Source organism: Plasmodium coatneyi, chromosome 12, assembly GCF_001680005.1.
Source record: "Plasmodium coatneyi strain Hackeri chromosome 12, complete sequence".
In the NCBI taxonomy this organism is placed as follows: Eukaryota; Apicomplexa; class Aconoidasida; order Haemosporida; family Plasmodiidae; genus Plasmodium; species Plasmodium coatneyi.
Window position 1 is genome coordinate 142,450 of NC_033567.1, and position 21,341 is coordinate 163,790.

At 35.6% G+C, this 21,341-nt stretch overlaps 4 protein-coding genes across 4 annotated transcripts; 2 read left to right on the forward strand and 2 right to left on the reverse strand.

The window, feature by feature from the left end:
- Positions 1-3,315: 3,315 nt before the first annotated feature.
- On the forward strand, positions 3,316-5,427 carry PCOAH_00037220 (Phosphatidylinositol transfer protein; the record flags this gene model as incomplete). The annotated part of the gene is made up of 3 exons (XM_020060513.1): positions 3,316-4,197; positions 4,606-5,256; positions 5,305-5,427. The coding sequence occupies 3 exons, from the start codon at positions 3,316-3,318 to the stop codon at positions 5,425-5,427; spliced, it is 1,656 nt and encodes a 551-aa protein (XP_019916099.1).
- On the forward strand, positions 5,428-5,640 carry PCOAH_00037230 (Uncharacterized protein; the record flags this gene model as incomplete). Its single annotated transcript, XM_020060514.1, has 1 exon — positions 5,428-5,640. One exon carries the CDS (start codon positions 5,428-5,430, stop codon positions 5,638-5,640), a length of 213 nt encoding a protein of 70 aa, XP_019916387.1.
- A 4,803-nt stretch (positions 5,641-10,443) lies between these two features.
- PCOAH_00037240 (KIR-like protein) lies at positions 10,444-12,395 on the reverse strand (the record flags this gene model as incomplete). The annotated part of the gene is made up of 5 exons (XM_020060515.1): positions 10,444-10,692; positions 10,850-11,250; positions 11,336-11,358; positions 11,498-12,231; positions 12,387-12,395. The coding sequence occupies 5 exons, from the start codon at positions 12,393-12,395 to the stop codon at positions 10,444-10,446; spliced, it is 1,416 nt and encodes a 471-aa protein (XP_019916364.1).
- Positions 12,396-16,151: 3,756 nt separating this feature from the next.
- On the reverse strand, positions 16,152-17,197 carry PCOAH_00037250 (hypothetical protein; the record flags this gene model as incomplete). The annotated part of the gene is made up of 2 exons (XM_020060516.1): positions 16,152-16,655; positions 17,078-17,197. 2 exons carry the CDS (start codon positions 17,195-17,197, stop codon positions 16,152-16,154), a joined length of 624 nt encoding a protein of 207 aa, XP_019916657.1.
- Positions 17,198-21,341: the final 4,144 nt, after the last annotated feature.

Here is a 21,341-nt window from a genome sequence, read left to right on the forward strand (position 1 = left end):
TCGTCAAAAGAGATGAATTGTGCACCGTTCCTGTATATGTGTAATAAGGAAGGAGCGCATAAGGAATAATATAATATTACTAATAATCATCCATAATGCAATAATGTAAGAATAAAATGTATTAAGAAGGAACGTATAAAGAAGGAAGGTGTAATAAGGAGAAAAAAAAAAAAAAAAAAAAAAATTTAATTCGACCCCCTTCCCCCAATTTTTATTCTTATATTCCAATATACTTATTCTTACATATTCTTTTGCACCTCAAATTATATATATGTGCACATATATAATGATCTTAATGTTCACATATGTATGTACATCATCATTAATCAGAAGAAAAGAAAAGAAAGTAAAGTAAAATAAAAAAGAAAAAGGAAAAATAAAAAAGGAAGAAAAATGTAAAATAAAAGAAATAAAAAAGTAAAATAAAAAAGTTTGATAAATATGATAAATTTGCATATATATGTGTGTGCTTGTTCTTATAATCACTCCTATATTATGTACAAAATTTTCACATATATGAACACATGCTGCATGCATATTTAAGAACACATTTCTAACATATAAAATTCAAATTATACATATATCCACAACAACAGAAGAAAAATATATCCACACATACCATATGGAACAATGACACCGGGGGACGACGAACATTCGGATGAGTTTCCTTCACAAAAAATATACACTGAACTCGAGAAGGGAAGAAAAAGTTGTACATTGCAGAAGAAGAATTGGAGCCGGGGTACAGCGGAAGGGGAAATAAAGTGGTCTTTGATGGGGTACGGAGGAGAGAACTGGAATTGGATTAGTAAAATTGTGCAAAACTACTGTGTAGCATGTAACAGTACAGGGGAAGGGGAGTTCGCTTCTTTGCCGGATAATGTTCGTTATGCCTTCTTTTATTATTGGTTAGGTGACAAAGTGAAAGGGGAAAGATTGAATGCGGATGTCCATTTCAAAATGGTTATGAGTACAATTTACTCCACACTCGAAGGTTCCGCGGGCACATGTAACTGCAAAAATCTATACAAAAATCTTGACAAACACCTTTTCAAGGAAATTAAAGTACTATTCGACTGGAAATATAACTATGATACCCTACAGAAGCGGATGGAGAATGGTGGCGAATGTTCTGGTGTCACGGAGTTTAACGCACAATTGGAAAATGCTAACGGAGCATTTGGCCAAGTAAATACTATTTGTAGTAACGGTGGTAACCCTCAATATTGTGCAGAATTTCAGGGAACAGGGGGGAAGGCGAAATATGAACAACCACACGAATTAACATGCCAAAAAGTAGAAGTTCCTGGAAATCCTGCTTCTTCTGGTTCCGGTTCTACGGTAACCTGGAACCCAGGTTCTTCTGGTACCGGTTCTACGGGAACTTGGAATCCAGGTTCTTCCGGTACTGGTTCCACGGGAAACCAGAACACTGGTAGTCCAACACCCGGTACTATACGTTCCGAAGCTGGCGGAAGTGCTGTTATACCTGGTGCTGTGTCTGGTGCATTAGCTGCAGTAGGATTACCAACATTGGCATATTTTTTTTACAAGTATAAATCGCACCTTTTCTTCCTTAAGGGTAATAACTCCTCTTCTGGAGGAAGCAGAAGGAAAAGGTCCCTTAGGAGAGAATTTAATGAGTTCGACGACGACTATACGGAGAACGACTCAACAACGGAATATGATTCAACTAATTTGTCCGAATATTCAATCCCATATACTTCATCATCATCCAGATGAAGAAGGAAGGTTGTTAGGGTGGTGGTAGATGGGTTGTTAGGTGGGAGGAAGGTGTTGTTAGGGGTGGTAAGTGGATGGGAAGGTTGTTATGGATGATTGGTGGTAGGGTGGAAGGTTGTTAGGGTGGTTGGTGGAAGGAAGGTACTTCCTTAAGGAAAGGAAGGTTTATGGGAGTAAGAAAGACAAGGTTTAAGGGAGTAAAAAAGGAAGTCTTAAGCTTTAAAGAAGGAATTTTTAAGGGTATAAAGAAGGAAGGTTTAAGGTGTAAAGAAGGAGGTTTTAAGAAGGAAGAAAAAAAGGAAGGTTAAAAAAAAAGAAAAATGAGTTTTATAAAAAAGAAAGTTTTAAGGGAGTAAAAAAGTGAAGGTTTAAAGTGAGAAAAAAGAAGGAAGGTTTAAGGGTTAAAAAAAAAAGAAGAAAGGACAAGTTTTAAGGTATAAAGAAGGAAGAAGGAAGAAAAGAAAAGGAAGAAAGAAAGGAAAGAAGAAAGAAGAAAGAAGAAAGAAGGTATGCAAAGAAGAGGGAAAAGAAAGAAAGAAGGAAAAAAAAAAAAATGAAGGTATGAAAGAAAAGAAAGAAAGAAGAAAAAACAAGAACGTATGCAAAGAAGGAAAAAAGAACGTATGCAAAGAAGGAAAAAAGAACGTATGCAAAGAAGAAAAAAAGAACGTATGCAAAGAAGAAAAAAAGAACGTATGCAAAGAAGAAAAAAATAAGAAGAAAAAAAAATACATTAATATTAGAACAGAAGAACGAAAAGAAAAAAAAAAACTAAAAATAAAAAAAAATAAAATAAATGTATATTCCAAAATAATAGTGCGTATTAACATATAAATCACCGCGGATTGAAATTAAAAAATCGGTTTTAACAAAATTATATTTTTTTTTTTTCTTTTGCAGTCATAGTCAAAATTAATCCTACAAAAGCGCAGATATATGTAAGCGCGAAATTCTTATAAAAAAAAAAATACCACATGAGATAAATAGAAAAAAAAAAAAAGAAAAAAAAATGGAAAAAAAAGAAAAATACTAGCATTATTCACAAAAGGAAAAACTACCGATTTTTTGAGACTGATCAGAACAGTCCAACCATCTAACAACAGTCCAACCATCTAACAACAATCCAACCATCTAACAACAATCCAACCATCTAACAACAGTCCAACCATCACAAACAGTCCAACCATCTAACAACAGTCCAACCATCTAACAACAATCCAACCATCTAACAACAGTCCAACCATCACAAACAGTCCAACCATCTAACAACAGTCCAACCACAACAACCACTTAACAACCCTTCCTTCCACCACAACAACCACTTAACAACCTTTCCTTCCACCACAACAACCACTTAACAACCTTTCCTTCCGCCACAACAACCACTTAACAACCTTTCCTTCCACCACAACAACCACTTAACAACCTTTCCTTCCGCCACAACAACCACTTAACAACCTTTCCTTCCGCCACAACAACCACTTAACAATCTACCTACCACCACAACAACCACCCTAACAACCTTGTAATAAACAAACACGTGAACCAAATTACCCAATTGTGACCCCCAAGATGAAGTTAATCGAGTTTAGATTGACTATGCCTTTTAGCGTGGAGGAGTACAATATCTGCCAGAGATATCTACTGGCAAGAGTGACACAGGAGGATACGTACAATACCATGCACGGAGAGGGAAGGAATAAAAGAAGGGATGTAAGAAAAATAGTATTATTTAAAAAAGGCACATTGGATGGTGAACATGGGGAAGCAGTAGATTACACATTTAAAAGAATGAATGTTGTGAATAAAGTCCCAAAATGGTTACAAAATTTTGTGCACCCAAACTATTGCCTTATAGATGAAACGTATTGGAATAGTACCCCTAATTTAAAGATTGTATACGAAGCAAAGGGGTTCCCAAAAGCACGAGTACAGGTAGATTCAACGCATCATCTAGGTTATAACACAGAGGAAAATCCTTTTAACATTCCAGAGGAATTATTGACACAGAGAAAAATTATCCTCATCGATATAGTAAATGATGAACTGGCTGCGGGGGATTACAAAGCTGAAGAAGATCCAACCCTTTTCTACAGTGAAAAGGCAAAAAGAGGAAAACTAGAAAAAAATTGGATTGAAAATAGCAAAGTCATTATAACATGTTATAAATTGTTTACTATTGATATCCCTTACTTTGGTATTTTGTGTTCTAAATTAGAAAATTGGATCGTTACTCAAATTAAAAACAACTTGTTGAAATATCATCGTAAGGCACTATGCTGGATTGATGAATGGTATAATTTAACCGAACAACGGATCTATATGTTCGAACAAGAAATGCAACAAAGGTTAGAAAATTTTTGGAAAGAAGTTGGACTCGATGTAGAAAATGATTCAACCCTGGCTGTACAGTTTATGGCCAAACAACAAACTCGTAGTGCATTTGAAAAATATGTTCATAATTCTGACCAGGGGGATATAATCAAAATGGATGACCCGTCTATCGATACTGCGGAAGGAGGGTCTATGGAAAGCGGTTCTATGGACAGCAGTTCCATGGGAAGTGTTACTTCCCTGTCAACAAACAGCAGCAGAAGCAGTTGCTGCTCTATGGATAGCGGTTTCATGGACAGTGTTCATTCACTGTCCACAATTTCTGGCAGTTCCATGGGCAGCCGTTCCTCCTTGGATAGCAGCTGCTGCTCCCTGGACAGCACTTGCTCCATGGAAAGCGGTTCTTCTGATAGAGGCATTACCACTAGTCCTTTTCCTCCAACAATAAAAACGGAACATATGAAATTTCCGTGCATCATGCAAGGTGGAACCCTTTTTGATGTAAGCATCGACATGAACACATCTGAGTTAGAAGAAAAAAACTCGGAGGACAAATCAGCGAAGGAAGGGAAAGGTGGTTTAAGGAAGGAAGGAGGGTCGAAGGTGGTAGGTGGGTCTAAGGAGGAAGGAAAAAAAAGAAACAGGAGTGAAGGAAAAAGGAAAGAAAAAAAGGAAAGTGGAGGCGAAGAAGTAAAGGAAGGGTCTATGGAGGAAGGAAGTAAGAAGAGCGCCAAGTCGGAAGAGAAGAAGAAGAAGAAAAAGAAGAGTAAAAAAAAAGGGGATGAAATGAAGGAGCAAGAAGTAAAGGAAGAAGTGAAGGAATTCGTCGAAGAGGAAGCTTTCGCGGAGGTTGAAAATGAAGCACAGAAAAATATAACGCTCGGTACACCTGGTGATGTCAAAATTAGAAGGCGAGTTTTGAGGGAAGTGCATAAAATGGACGAAGATATTCTCATAACGGAGGAGTGCATGTTCCAGAACGGACACGCAGTGCTATATAACGATGCGGACGTCATTTTGCGCTCGTTTAACGTTCTTAACAATGCCATGGAAGAAAATCAAATGGTGGATCATTTCGCACAGAACGTGGAAAATATATACAATTACAGAACGGACATGAGGCGCAATGATAGTGACACGTCCCTTTCCTTTTTTTATGTCATCTCCGTGCTATCCTTTGTGTATTCATCCATGTCAATTTATAAGCGCGCTAGGTCCCTTTTTTAGTTCCTCTTCTCTACCTTCATGTGCGCATGTGCTTTCGTGTACTATGAGTACTGGAATCACTCCTGCTTCCACCAAGGCAATGTGTACAAGTTTTCTATGAACGCCCCAGGGAGCATTAATTAAATGACGTCCTTCCTAGATGTCCAGAGGAAACAAAATCCCCGAGAGGAGTTTTACAGGAACCTTCACAATACCCTTTACAATACCCTTCACGAGGTGAACATGTCGACCCTGAACTTCGCATCGAACTCCCTCAATGCAGAGTTTCAGAGCGCAATTTTGAAAAACTTCAATGAAATGTTTTCCGCCAAAAATGTGAAGAAGTATGCTCAATAAAATGGACAACTCATAAGGGAAATAAAGGAGAAGAACTGAATGGATCTTAAAATGAAGGAAGATCCTTTACTTCGATCGAATTAACTCACAATCATGTGAAGCGTTTTCTTTTTTTTTTTTTTTTTTTTAAATAAAAATAAGAGTAAGAAGGGAAAGTATGTAAAATTGCACAGTTATGCACTGTTTCCATAAGTGCGCGTACATTTGCTTTTTGAACCCCTGGGAGCGCGCAGCTTCGCCGGCAATGCAACAGCTCCCCTTTATTTCCTTCATCCGAATTACCCTTTGGTATATATGCTCATATTTGATCCTACAACTTTCTAATTAAATTTTACCTTACCTTATCGTTCTCATTGAATCACTCTCATCTGCTCAATCCTTTCATTTCCTTTTTTTTTTTTTTTGTGTTATCCCCTATATCCTTTACACCGCATACATATGCCTTTTCGTTTCTTTTTTTTTCTTGTTGCGCGTAGACGGGAATGTATTCGTTCCTAATTGTGTGTGTTATTTGGTCATTCATATCTGGTCTTTCTGTTTCCCGTCTCTACGTGTTGCTGCTGTTTTATTCATCATCACGTTTGCGTATGCTTCTGCTTCTGTTTTCACCACTTTAACCACATAAATCAGATTAATAATTTTTATTTTCCCATTTCATTTATTTTTTTTTTTTTAATTTTTGAACCCCCTCTCCCGATAAGGCATACATTTCGGTGCGTGGCATGGCAGCTATGCTTTGATGATAAGCAAACATTTTAAACCATATTTTTATTTCAGTACAGCTGAATCGTAGCATTTGCTTATTTTGCACTTTTTTTTTTCCTTTCCGCACGCTTCCATTCCGGCTCTGCAGTTACTGGTGATGATATTGTGAAAATATGACGAACACAGTTAAAATGAAAACTGTAAAAATGTGTAAACTGTAAAATGTGAACACCGTTAAAATGAAAACTGTAAAAAATGTGAACACCGTTAAAATGAAAACTGTGTAAAATGTGAACACCGTTAAAATGAAAACTGTAAAAAATGTGAACACCGTTAAAATGAAAACTGTGTAAAATGTGAACACAGTTAAAATGAAAAACTGTGTAAAAAATTTGAACGCAGTTAAAATGAAAATTGTGAAAGGAAAACTGTAACATGTGAACACAGTTAAAATGAAAACTGTGTAAAATTTGGACACAGTTAATAATGTGCAAACGATAAATTAACAATCGCGTAGCAGAAAAGTGCAAAAAAAGATTTCCGTTATTGTTCCCGTCTCTGCTCTGCGAAAAAAGTGCAACGTGCACCAGCGAGCGCGCGCAAAGCGAAATGATACCGCGTAAAATATTACAAAAAAAAAAAGAAAAAGAAAAAAAAAAAAAAAAAGAACACCATCAATGAAATTAATGTTGCGAAAAAAAAAAATTAATAATTCAAGGCACAAAAAAAAAAGATTGAAAAAAAAAAAACAAACAAACAAAATTATTAAAAAAAAATTAATTAAATAAAAAATAGTAACAATACAAAAAATAATTCGTAAAGACTAAAACAAAAATATGTGCGCGTACATACGTACAAATATATGTGCAAACTAAGGTGTGCTGAACAAATTTGTGCACACGTTTATAGTGTACGCTACTTATAATTTAAGGCAATATTCCTTCAAATTGCATGCACATATATATGGAATTTTTTCCCTTTCCCGTCATATTCTATAATTATTTCGATTATGTACCCCATAATTGAAGGAAATCATTAAACATTTTTCCACACACACAGAGAACACATATTCTGTGTATATTATCTGTAATTCATGAGTAGGAGCAGCATTACATACGATGATAACTTATATTCCTCCGGGGATTTGGTGTATTTGTTTTTCTTTTTCCTCTGTGTTGCTCATTATATATAGTTGAATTGTCTGTAGAGTCAAATGTTGAGTCTGTTGTGTAATCAACGTCCGAACCTCCTCTAAAAATTTCTGTTGAATATTCGGTGTAGTAATCGGTAGAATCGTCGTCGTTCTTTTCCATATTCAAATTCCATTCAGCGAATCTTCTCTTCCTTCTGAGGGACTTATTTTCTCTAGAGAATAATGGAGTATACTGAAATAGGACGGGTAGAAATAGGTACAAAGAATATGTAAAACAGCTTATTCTATTACTATTTTAGGTACAAATAAGTATTAATGAATGATATAATGTATATTTTCTTATTATAATTTTACTTTATAAAGGAAGACACCAAGCAATGGTAACCCTATTGCTGCTGCTGCTGTTCCAATAGCAGGAGGGATGATAGTGGAAAGGGGGGATGGCAAACCACCCAATTCTAGTTCACCTACTTCAGTTGCTACGAGAGGTGTTGTCTGAGCTTCAGTTGTTGCGAGCTGTGTTATGGCGACTGTGCCCCTCTGGTCACCTATGCATAAAAAATATGGAAAGAAAAAGCAGTTAGTGGTATCCGTCTGCTCAGATGTGAATACAACGTTGTAATTTTGAAGGTGTACTGTGGTATATGTTCCATTTTTATATTTGTTCTCTTTTCTTTCCCCTTGGGGTAATAATAATATATACACTTTTGGATTATACTTTTGTATTAAACATATTTGTTATTATGCACTTTACCTTCCACTTCATTCGCCCTACCTACTTCACCTTTCGGACCTGCTTCACCACTATCACCTGTAGGACCCTCCTGATCTTGTAGACCTGGTAGACCTAAAAAAGGGGAAAGCAGAAAATGTGTAAAGTATAATGGAGGAAAATGACCAACCTAGGATGGTGTGATGGGTGCACCACGTGTGGGGGTGGAGCAGGTGCTCCCTTTTTTGCATATGACCCTTAAGCTACATCTTTAGCTTCCGTAATTGCCTCATTTATACCAATTCTCTCACCCGTTTCATCTGCTTTTTCTTCGTTCGAACCTGGGGTTTCTTCAGCTGGAGGCGCCTCCATTTGCTTTTGCTGTTGTTGTTGTTCATTCCCTACTGTTGTACCAACACTCCTCTGTTCTGGCGTACAATCTTCCTTCTTTTTTCGGTTCCTATTTATTAATTCCATAACTTTCGTATTCTTCTGTATCATATGAAGAATAATTGCTAACATAGGCTTATTCAATACTTTCATATGTTCCAACTGTCTATAGGTACATTCCTTACATTGGGATTCTGCATTAGAGGAACCCCCCTGGTTTTTCATTATACCAAGTGCACTCTCTATAACATTATTTGCCGTTTCACAGTGCGCACCCTGGTATTCATATAACCACGTGTTCATTACAGCACATCGTACATAATCCTCCATTTCTTCATTAGCATGTCCTTTACCACATTTACCCTTGCTCATTCCTTTTATTCTACTTAAGCCCCTTAAAATGAATGCACAAACCTTCTTCTCCTGATCTGTCATACTTTCTGCTCCCACCTTCATTCTTCCACATTCATTTTCATAAGTGTCCCCACTACTTCCCTCATTCATTTTCCGAAGGAACTCATCCACCCAAAACACTATTTTCGCAGCCAGTGCTGCCTGTAAGTTTGAGAAATATTATTATAAATGTTCTACGTGTATTATGTTTTTATTCTTACTAGGAAATAATAACATAATCCGTAACGGAAACATGCTTTTCTTTTATATGAAATCTATATTAAATTGTTATACCTCCTTGGCACCGGGCTTTGTCCACCTATATCCTACTTCCTTGTACCATTTATCCCTTAATGGGCCGAATACTTCATCCTCGCCCATCGAAGACATTTTTTACCACTACTCAATAATTCTATCACTTATAACATAAGAATAGTATTCTATCAAGTACTATGTGTACAACAGAAGGTAAATACTTTCTTCTTCCATTCTTCCTTGCGAGAATATTTTTTTTTCCTTCTTTTTTTTTCCTCCTTTTTTTTTCCTCCTTTTTTTTCCTCTATTTTTTTATATTAATTTTCCTCATTCTTTTGCTGCTTTTTTCTTTTTTTTCTTTTTCATTTTTTGTTATGTACTCTTTTTTTTTTTAGTGTTTAGGGTTCTGGGTGTTTGTTTCAGGATGTTTGGTTCAGGGCTTTAGGGTTTAGGGTTTAGGTTTTTGCATTTTAGGGATGTGTATGTATGATTTCGCACCTTGGGGTGTAGGGTTGAGTGTATAGGAACAACAATGTAGCCTGGTATTTAGCTGTTTTAGGGTGTAGGGACAGTAGTCTGGTCTGGTATTTCGCTACTTATGGAGCAGTATGCATCTAAAGTGTGCATATAGAATAAAAAAAAAAGAAAGAAAAAAAAAAAAAAATTTAATATTAGAAGAAAAGAAGAAGGAAAAAAAAACAAAAAAAAAAGTTGTCGGCGCTGTTTTTGTGTACACATTTTAAGAACTTTCATACATGATAAAACAATGTTTGATATTGTTACTGCAGAACTGTGTAGCAGGTATAAAATTTATTCGCTGCATTTTTTTAATGCAAAAAATGTGTGTCCATGAAAGTACACACACAGCTTCGTCGTTCGATGATTCCTCAACCAACGAGGTTGCGCTCCGGTCAGGTTGTTACGCAAACCCATAAGGTGTAATCTCCATGGTGGAGATGCGATAGATTACGCAACGATCGGGTTTCTATGCGATTCCTGTATCCCGTACGGGAAACGGGGGTATGGGTATATCCTTGACGTGGAAGCAAACAAAAAAAAAAAAGTCAAACTACTCCTTCCTCCTCTTTGTTCTTTTAACCGCTGATGTGTATTCTCTCAACTTGGAAGATGAGGCACATCAAATATTGCATATGCACATTGTATGGAACATTCTTTCGCTTCCCCCCTTCCCTCCTTATGATGATGTACTGTATAAAGAAGAGCAAGAATCATCCTCCATAACATCATTCTCCATTGAATGGTCCTCTGCTGCGGAGTCGTCCACTGTTGTGGAAGACACTATGGAGCTGCCTTCTTTGGAATATTCTGTTGCTGAATCACTGCACGCTAATGATGTGTTCAATTCATCTTCGATGGTAGATCTTCTCTTTCTTCTTTTACTTTTAGGGGACTTCTTCTTCTTTCCACGGAATAAAGAAGTGTACTGAAGAAAAAAGAAGGGGCGAATATACGGGGAAGGGTTGGGAAGCATGTATCACGCACGCATAATAACTTATTTTGCATCTTCCTCCCCTTTTTAAAGAGAATAATGTAATTATATGGTACTATTCATACAGGCATTTGTACAATAGCAATTTTACCTTGCACAGGAGAAGGGCAATGGAGATAAATACTGTCACAACCCATGTAGCAAATAAAATAGGAGTGGTTGGGATAGTTATGCCCTCCGTTACATCTATGCTTAGATCTACAGCAGTGTTACTACTTTGTTCAGATGTCCAAGTTTCCGTTACTGCGAGTTGTGTTGTTTGGACTTCCGGTTCCAAAAAGGGAGGTTTTGCACCATTGTGGTGGCTGCTGGAATCACCCCTACCATTGAGGCTGCTCTCTGGTGCTTTGGCTGGGAATTTTTCTACAGGAGCTGGAGTGGCCGTTTCAGCAGGTTTTATTCCTTCAGGTTCTGGTGCTGATGGGGTTGTTCCTTCAGATGTTGTTCCTTCAGATGTTGTTCCTTCGGATGTTGTTCCTTCAGGTGCTGTTTCTACAGGTGGCGGTGCTGCAGGGGTCGACGTTGGTGTTGTTGTTGGTATTGGTGATGTTGGTGGTTGTGCTTGTGCTGGTGTTACTGGTTGTACTGGAGGTGCTGTTTCTTCAAATGTTCCTTCAGCAGGTGGAGTCTCCTGTTGAGGTTGTTCATTATCTGAAAAAGGGAATAATTGGTATTAGTCATTTGTGTAATCATGGATCACTGAAGCCGAGTGTAGGGTGAATGCATAAAGGGGGTGCACCTCCTTGTATTTGTTTCTTCTTTCCCTTGATCTGAGGATGTTTCTACGGTTGCATCCTTCAGTTTTTCACTTTCTAAAGGAGTCAGCCTACCTTTCAACTCGGATAATATTTCTGATGGGTCTTTAAGTGTCCTATCAGCGTTACGTAATATCTCTTGAATTTTGGTACAGTACTCGCTTCCACGATTGTTCGGGCCCTTACACCTGTTGTTCCAGTCTCTGTCTCTATAGGTATCATTAGCCTCCTTCAGGAAATTTCTGTATTCTTCACCACATGGCTCACCTTCCGTACGTATTCTTCTTTCCAGCTCATTGTAGTCCTGTGTATAGTAGTATAGAGCTCTTAGGCGTCCGAACTCCTCTGGCGTCACATTTGGGAAGGTCTTTGTGCAATTGTCTATATTTTTCCATATCTGTAACTTCTCATAAATATTTTTCATAACTTCCCGTCGGACGGATGCATCGCTCTTCAATTCACGGAATAGTATTTCCCCTAGCCAGTAGTAAAAGAGGTTACAGTATGTAGATTTGTCCCCCTGTCCTGCTGTATGTACATAACACCAGGCATTCATAATTTTCGGTACTTCTTTCTCCACTGAAGGATATTTTTGCACTGCAGCCTCTAAAGCGCTTTTTCTTGTGACGCTGCAACCTTTACATTCATTATTATTCAGTGCTTTCTCCTTAAGTTCTTTATATCGGGATTGGGAGCTTCCCTCCCACCAGCAGTTTTCCTACAGTATTTAGTGGATGTGCACATATGCGTTATATGGCGCATATATATGCATATACTGATATATACTTCAGTATATATTACATATTTACATGATATACTTATATATGAGACAATCTACATTTATTCTTATTGTTTTATAACATTTATTCTTACCGTTGACATTTTCTTCCTTCCTAAATTTTTGGTATAGATTCTCTTCCTTAATATTTATGTGTATATTCTCCAATATATAATATATAGTCACTCTTACACCTGTATTTTCTTTGTTTTCTTCCCCCTATTTCTGAATTGAACATACACATGAGTATACTACTTCAATTCTTCACTATATAACTACATTCTATAATAGCGCACATACGGAATTTCCATTCCTCCTCCTTATTTTAAATATTTATATATTCCTTCTCACCTTGCTTTTTATGAAGTATAATTCACTCCAGAATTTAGATTATACGAATATGTACATATTATTATTTTTCATGTAACTTGCCTGTGAAGTATATTAATTCGTTCAATATACATAAGGTGGGAAGGCGGAAGGGAAAAAAAATGGGAAGAAGATGATGATGAGATGACGAATACAATGATGGTAATTTGGCAAGTTTGTAAGTTAGAGATAGGAAACGCAGCGGTTGTGCGGTATATATTTCTCTTTTTTTTGATTTTCTCCTTCCTTCTTTTACTTCTCCTTATATTATTGTAATTTGTGTGAGGTTCCTGGGTGTACTCTAAAAAATTAATTTTTTTTTTGATATAAATTCCATGTTTACATACATAGCACTGTATAAAAACGAAACCTAGAAATATGCTATATAACTTCGTGTATTGCGCATATTGCAAGAATATAATATGGACTACGGACAACTATAGTGTATATTATCTTCTGTATGGGCATAAGAACTTCCTAGTTCGCCCTTTTTTTCCCCATCAAGGTTAACAAAACAACCTCCTTCGTTCTTCCATGCACAGGAGAAAATTAAATTTAGCTGCAGATTATTCTTAGTATACAACTGCTTGAATAATATGACAACAGAAGGAAACTACTATCAGCATCGCCCCTTATTCGGCAGAAAAAAGAACGTCGAAACGAATTATACATAAATGTACTTTTTGTTTTTTTTTTATAAAATTATAAGAGAACAAGGGATTCTACTCAATCCATTTAAATCCATCCTATAAGATTTGAACCCTGTCATGCAGCTTAATTCACCTTCCTCTGGGGGCATGGCTCATACAAAATTTTTCCCTTATTAATTATCATCTATAACAGGAAAAATGTGCAAGGGACCCTTTTTTACATTTATTCTATTCATATCCATAAGTTATGAATTTTTTAAGGGGCTTAAATTGTGATAATGAGGACAAAATGTGTAAAAACGTAGCTACCTCATGCACACAGAGTGTGATCAATTTCCATATTACCATGGTGGTAATGAACATTTATTGCCAAAATGGGAAAAAAAAAGTTGGAATGGTCGGAAGGAGCACGCACATTTGTATACTTCTCACAACACGGAATTATGCTTATTTTTTTTCATTAAAAATAAGATCGTCTGCAAGCTGCACACAAATTGAATCGAAATCGAGTGGGAAGGTCCATGTTAATATTTTAAGGAGGTAACACATAAAAAAAGGCGGGGCGAATCACCTTCGCAAACCTCCGCGCAAATTCTCGCAACTGGTAGCACTTTTCAAATGGTCCATAATTGGAATTAAAGAAAAAGAAGTTGTTAAGTTGAAAGAAATTAAAAAGATAAAAATTTTTTAAAAAAAGCAAATGAACATTTTGGATCATCAGTAAGGAAGTTGAAAACAAGTAAGAATGGAATAAAGGAATTTTTCCATTTATATTCATTACACATGAGGGTAAGCACTTCCGTGTACAATACCAAAAAAAAAAAAGAAAAAGGGAGAAATAGTAATTTTTCTTTTGTAAAAAAACAGGAGCACGTGCGGGTACGATGCAATAAGAAATAGTGTTTTGTCCAAATTCCATGGGGTGATGGATGGATTGAGGTCTTTGCCGAATTAAGCCGAACTTGGCAAGAAGGGGATGAATTTCCCTTTTTTATGGATGTGCCTTTAGTGGTACAGTAAAAACAGAAGTGAACAGTTACTTCCTCTTTTGAAGTGTCACTATTGTATTAAGTATGCACACTCCTTTGAGGAGCTTTCTCCTTGACCTTTTATACGAAGTCGCATTTTATTTTTCTGTCCACCTTTTTTGTTAATTACTTTGTTTGTTTTTTCATTTTATGATGAACTAAAAAATTTTTTTTTTCCTTATTTTTTTTTGTTGTGTCAGTTCTTGTCCTTATAATTTTATTTTTTTTGGTATACACAAACATGTGATGACATGGTAAAAAATTTGTGTAATTGTACAGTTCCCCTTTTTTAAGAACACTTTCTTTTGCGAAGGAGAAGCGCATGTGTGATGTGATGCGCATTGTGATGTTAGGCTAAAAATGGACAACTTTGCGCAAAAAAGGAGCGGTAAAAACACTTTCTTTTTTTTCGGTTGTTGTGCTTCCCCCTTTTTATTGTGTGTACTTGCCCCATTCTTTTTTTTAAATTTTAGAGGTAGACTTAATTCATCCTTTTTTTCCTTCCTACATTTGTATGTATGAATAATTTTATGAGGAAAGATACTCTGAAAACAGGCGCGAAAAGAAAAAAAGAAAAGTGCCGACCTTTTCAGAAGAATATTTAAAGGAAAGAAAATAAATGATATCAGTAAAATGAAAAAACAGAGGTTATATATTTTCCTGTGCTCTTTTTTTTATTCCAGAACCAATAGTTGGTATGTTTTTAATTATATTATACAGTATATATGGCGGGTGAGGGGCGGCACGCAAAAAAAAGTTGAAGATTTCTAAAGGCTAATATCCGTTTTACTTGCAAATATGCTGTTCTCTTCATATGTCAGACCTAGGGAGAGAAAAAACAAGACTCTCTTTCTCATGCACAAATTAGAACCCTTTGATATTTGCAAAAATATATAATTATTACCATTAAAAGTTATTTTCCAAAAAATATTCCTTATTAAATTCTATATTCCTGTTCTAAGTCCATGGTAAAATAATAAAAATGCCATTTTGTATATGGATATATAAAAACAAATTACAGAAAAGATCGAGAAATATAGCGCACAAAACTGTTTGTACAAAAATAAAGATCAATTTCTAGGCAGTACGTATTATATAATACAAGAGTTTGTGGAATACATAATTTGCATGGTGAACTAATTACATATACACGTACTGATTAGTACGTAAAGGGAATGGGCATATATTAGCAGAAAAGTAACTCCTCTTTTTTTGGTACATTTATAGTCCCGTAGAAAATAATTTCCATTTTACACACTTTTCCTATACTATCACTCGACTCTTCCGAATTTTGGGGGTGAACTTCCCCCTTCTGCTCCTTTTTTTTTCAAACAGTTAAAAAAAAAAAAAAAGGCTGGTTCCATGATTCTTAATTCGTATATGTACACATATAAATCACACTATCAGGTAGCATTTTCATTACACCTTTTGGACTCCTACGTAACAGCAGAATAAATAACTTTGTTTGTTCCTTTTATTACTCGTTCTGTTATAAGACATTTTAAAAACAGCAGAATCTTCTTCTTTTCTTTTTCTTTCCTTTTACTTCTTCTACTTCTTCCTCCTCCTCATGATCTTCTTCTTCATTTATTTTTCTTTCTACGTTTCTTCTTAAAGCAGTTGTTTTTGGTGGAGCAGGGCTTAGATGTGGGCGTATGTATTTTCTTTCTAGGTATGGTTCTTCTAATTCTTCATTATTTTTAAATCATCTATGTATGGAAGATTGCAAAAAATTGTTTTGATACATCCTCAAATATCCCTTTTGCACCGTTCTTTTCTTCTTTTTTTGTATTACACCATATGGGTGCGCGTCTCAATCCATGCCGTGTTTTCGTGGGTCGAATTCCATACAACGTTTTAATGCCTCTTCAAAATTGGCTGTTATTGTTGGTTTAAAATTATCACGCACATTTATCCTTCTTTCTTCATAACGCTTTATTAACTCCGGTTGCTCGTTTAAATCTACAGATTGTACAAGAATGGATCCAAGATCGTTTTTTCTGACTTTTTCTTTTCTTAATAATTGTTTTGGAACTTTTCCTGAAGTTTTTCCAACATCTTTCGAAGCTTTTGCAACTGTTTTTTGCACTGATGATGGAGAAGGAGCTTTTTGCATAACTCGTTCTTGTACTGAGGATACAGAAGGAGATTTCTGTACAACTTCTTCTTCTGCTCCAACTTCTCCTGTAGTTTCTCCATCTTCCTCTATAGCTTCCTCGTAAGCTTCTGCTAATAACCTCAGAGTTCTTGAATCCACGGCTTTTCTCTCAAGACCATTGTTGCTCATCACATTGTACGAATTACTACCATATTGGCTCTAAAAAAAAAAAAAAGAAAGGAAGGAAGGGAAGGTTGTTAGTCGTGGTAGTGCTGTAAAATGAATTTTTTTTATAAAATTTATATGAAAAAATTCAGCAGTCTTTTTCTATTTACATTAATGAAAAGACAGCGAAAATGTAGCGAAAAGGTGGTAGCAAAAGTATAATAGTGTAAAAAGAAAACATAAAAAGAAAAAATGCATATTCATATTTAAAAAAAAAAAATAAAAGGAAAAACATTTTTAGACATAACAGAAAAAAAAACTATTCCTGACAAATGTACACAGATGAATATATGTGCGTTCAGATACGTCCCTTCTTTTTTGCTGGGTGATAATATTCATTCGTTTGTTCGTTCGTTCATTCATTCATTTGTTGGTTCATTTGTCCATTTTTCCTTTTTTTTTTTTTTTTTTCTTACCGAATTGGAGCAATTTACAATCCAGACTAGAAGCGCGTACAAGGAAGCTTTGGTGCAAAGGCGAAAAACCACGCCGCTGCCTTTTCTCCCTTGTTTATTTTGCCTTGTTGTAACAGGCATTTTTTTGATATATATACTACAAGAAAAGAAGCCTATTAATATATTAGTTGAAAAGAACGAATTATTTCTATAGTATTTAATAAGAAATATACTCTAAGTAATGTTAAAAATTTATTAAACACCATATATATATTTCTCTAAAAGTGCTAAAGTAAAAAAATCTAGAATTCCAAGTAAGAACAAAAAATATTATTATTGAAAAAATGTGAAGAAATATATATAAAATCAACAAATTACTATATATTAAAAGCCTACAAATTATTTTTTATAATATTTAAGGTTTAATCATAATTTTGTATTAACTTTTGTACAAAACTTATATTTTATAATTTCTAAAAAAGAAAAAAAAAAAAAAAAAATTATAATTTATATTTTAAAAAATATTTTTTTTTTCAAAAAATTAAAAAGTTATGTATATATACTGAATGGTAAGAAAAAAAAAACAAACAACTAAGAATAAACAGATTTATAAATAGCCACCTTTTAAAAAGGATAGAATCAATCTGTTGTCACCACCATTTTGGCTAGAAATGAACAGATTTATAAGGATGAAAAGTTGTTTCTCAGAGAAAAGATGATTGCTCTTACATATTGTATAATGGAATCGGAATTGAATAGCTTGATAGAAAAAAAAAATAAAAAACAGTGGGCTATATAATAATAAATAGTAAATATATATAACACGGTCCGCATTATGAATTTGGTGAATTATTAATATAGCTAATTGCTAGTCCCCCCTTTTTTTTTTTTTTTTTAATTGTTACTACATGTACATATTATATCTTGTTTTTTACTTGCTTTTCTTTCTAAATGAGTCCATTCTGAGGGGCTATATAGCTCTATAAAAAAAATTTATTTTATTTGATTTATTCGGTTAGTAATAAAATAGCTATTTGTTATTTAAAACTTGTTCCTATATATAGCTTTTAAAAAAAATGAAAACGAATTAGTGTTATATACTACCTGCTATTCTGAGAGGGCGTGTTATTACGTAATAACCTACATAGAGAGACTTCAACTTGAAGAGCCAATGTATTATCATAACAAGTTCACATGCTTATTCTTTTTTTTCTTCTTTTCATCTATGAACGATCAACACTATATATAATTAATATAACATTAAATAAGTAAAAAAACGAGCATTAAAAAATGAGAGCTAAAAGGAAAAGTGAAAGAGAATGGGACAACCGCTGCGAGGTGGGCAAGTATATAACCTATATATCATATATACATAGGAATAAATACCAAAAAGTTAGTAAACACATTTTCGCAAAACTTTTTGAAAATTAAATTTATATTACAATTCTATTTTAATCACATCACACATGTGACATTTGATTCATAACATACATAGTTATACTTACTGGATGATCGAATTATCGATTTTTAATTAAAAGGTTAAATGATATCTGACAGAATAAAACTAAGAATTGTTTCTTTGGACCAGCTAGAAACATTCAACACTGAGTGGACACTTGTTTGTTCCCTTTCTCTTAAAAAAAATGTCCCACGGGGTTATTCAGACAAAAAATTCACAGGGGTTAAACAACTAAACAATTAAGTTAATCAGTTAACCCGCAAAAAACTAATTAGTTGATTAAAACAGAAGAAACAGTAAGCGGTCCTTTGTGGCCCTCATCAACATTAGCACATATAAATTGTCATGGCATTAATGTAGCGATATAGGCAGAAGAAATGAAACGTTCTTCTCTATAATACAACCACGATTTTAATAACACCTTTTTATGTGCTGTACAGAACTAATTAAACATATACCTATTAAAAATATTTGCTTAATGGTAGAAAAATTTACTGTGGGGTTTTTGAAAAGAAATTCACATGCCTTGTGCTAAAAATATTTATATAAAAATGAAATTTTCAAGTGTCATATATATTAACTCTGAATCGTCAAAATAAATATTTCGCACTATATCGATATAAAAACTGTAGAAAAAACTTAAATAGTTCCTCTGTCTGAATTTAGACTAAATGTATAAAAAATAGTATGACCCTTCAGTTTTTAGGGTTTCAGGTTTTAGGCTTTAGCCTTCAGTGTGTAGGGTTCAGGTTTTAGGGTTCAGGGTTCAGTTTTTAGGGTTCAGTGTTTAGGGTTTAGGGTTTTGTGGTTTAGGGTTTAGGGTTTTGTGGTTTAGGGTTTAGGGTTTTGTGGTTTAGGGTTTAGGGTTTTGTGGTTTAGGGTTTAGGGTTTTGTGGTTTAGGGTTTAGGGTTTTGTGGTTTAGCTTTTAGGGTGTGCGGTCTAGGTTTTCGGGTTCAGGGTTTCGCGTATAGGCTTTAAGTTTTAATTTAGGTGTTTAGAGCTTAGGAGTTCAGGGTTCAGAATTCAGGGCTTAGAATTCAGGGTTTAGAATTCAGGGTTTAGGGATCAGGGGTTTAGTGTTCAGGGGTTTAGGGTTCAGGGGTTTAGAGTTGGGGGGTTAGGGTTTAGGGATTAGTTTCTAGAGTTTAGGATTCAGTGTGTTAGGTTTTAGGGTTCGTGATTTAAGGTTTATGGATTCAGGGCTTAGGGGTGAATGTTTAGGGAGGAGGATTTTCTTCCTAAGGAAGAAATTCCTAGGGTATATGTTCCTGAGGAGGATGTTCCTATGGAAGATGTTACTAAGGAACAGGTTCAAAGTTAAGATTCCGGGTTGAGGGGAGGAAGACGTTCTTCCTAGGGATGATGTCCCTAAGGAAGTTGTTCCTAAGGAACAGGTTCCAAGTTCAAATTCCGGGTTTAGGGAGGAAGACTTTGTTCCTAGGGGAGGTGTTTTTAAGGAAGATGTTGCAAGCTCAGATTCCGGGTTTAGGGAAGGAAGACTTTGTTCCTGAGGAATGTGTTCCTATGGTTAATGTTCCTAAGGAACACTTTCCTTAGGAAGAAGCAATTTATAGGCAAATTGTGGATGCTTGCTTTTGACGTTTGTGTGTTTTTGAGGAATGTGTGTGAAATGAAAGAAGAAATGTGTGTGTGTGTGTGTGTGTGTGTTTGATAAAGGAAATTGTATATTTAGATCATTTATTAAAAAAACTGTGAGACAGACGTTATAGGCATATAAATAGAAATAAAATATGATAACAATTTTTCACCTTTCCTCCATTGAGCAATGTACATAATTTGTTATAATATTTGTGCAACTTCGTACTTCCTTTTTTCCTTCCTTTGTTACAATGTTTTAATCATTTTGTAAATTTTTGTCTTTGTAATTTTCTTTTTTCTTTTTTCTTTTTCCTTTTCCCTGGGATCCACCCATGGGGGGCAGCCGCTATTTATGATCCTTACACGCAAGAACATGCCTGCTAGTCGCCTTGGCATATCATCCGAACAGGTATTTTCCTTTATATATATTTTTTATTTATTTTCATTTATTTATTTCTATTAATTTATTTTTATTTTTATATTTATTTTTTTTTTTTTTCGTGTTTGCCTTCGCCAGTTGGAGGCCCCACAGCGAAGGTGTACATTCACCGCACGGTCTGTGACCAAGGGCCTGGGTTTCGGCGAACATTCGCGACGACCGCTTTCCTCGCTCTGCGTCGCTTCGCCGCGTAACCGCCCAACTGCCCAACCGATGTCAACCAATCAACCGGTCAACTAATGAACTAATCAACCGCTTGGCCCATTTCGTTCGGGCAATCCAGTACGAAAACGCGTAACGCGCGGAACAAATGGCTGCCCGTAAAGTCACCCTTAAAGGAGTTGGTGTTTTAGGGAAGTCGCCAGGGGGAGGGGAAACTCTTCCAGGGGTTTAATCTACCATTGTGTGTATGTATATACATATATTGTTGTATGCATGTATGTTCACATTGTTGTATGTTTGTGTGTGTGTGTGTGTGCTGAAGGGCATAAACACGGAAGGATGAGGTACGTTCGCCTAAGCACCGCTGCACACCGCACGTGCCAGTCGTCATCCCCCTTGACGACACTACCAAAAGGGACATGACTGTCATGGGTTGCTTCCGTCTGCTCTTCTTCGGCTTTTCCGTTTGCGTGTCTGGATTCCGCATAGATCAGGTGCGTTCTCGATGCGCAGTCATCGTGCGATAAGTACACCCAAGGGGCGTTCGTAATAAACACATTTATACCCACCCCCCGTTGCTGCTGCTGCTGCCACGATCATTCACCTCGCGGAATCGCTTACGCGG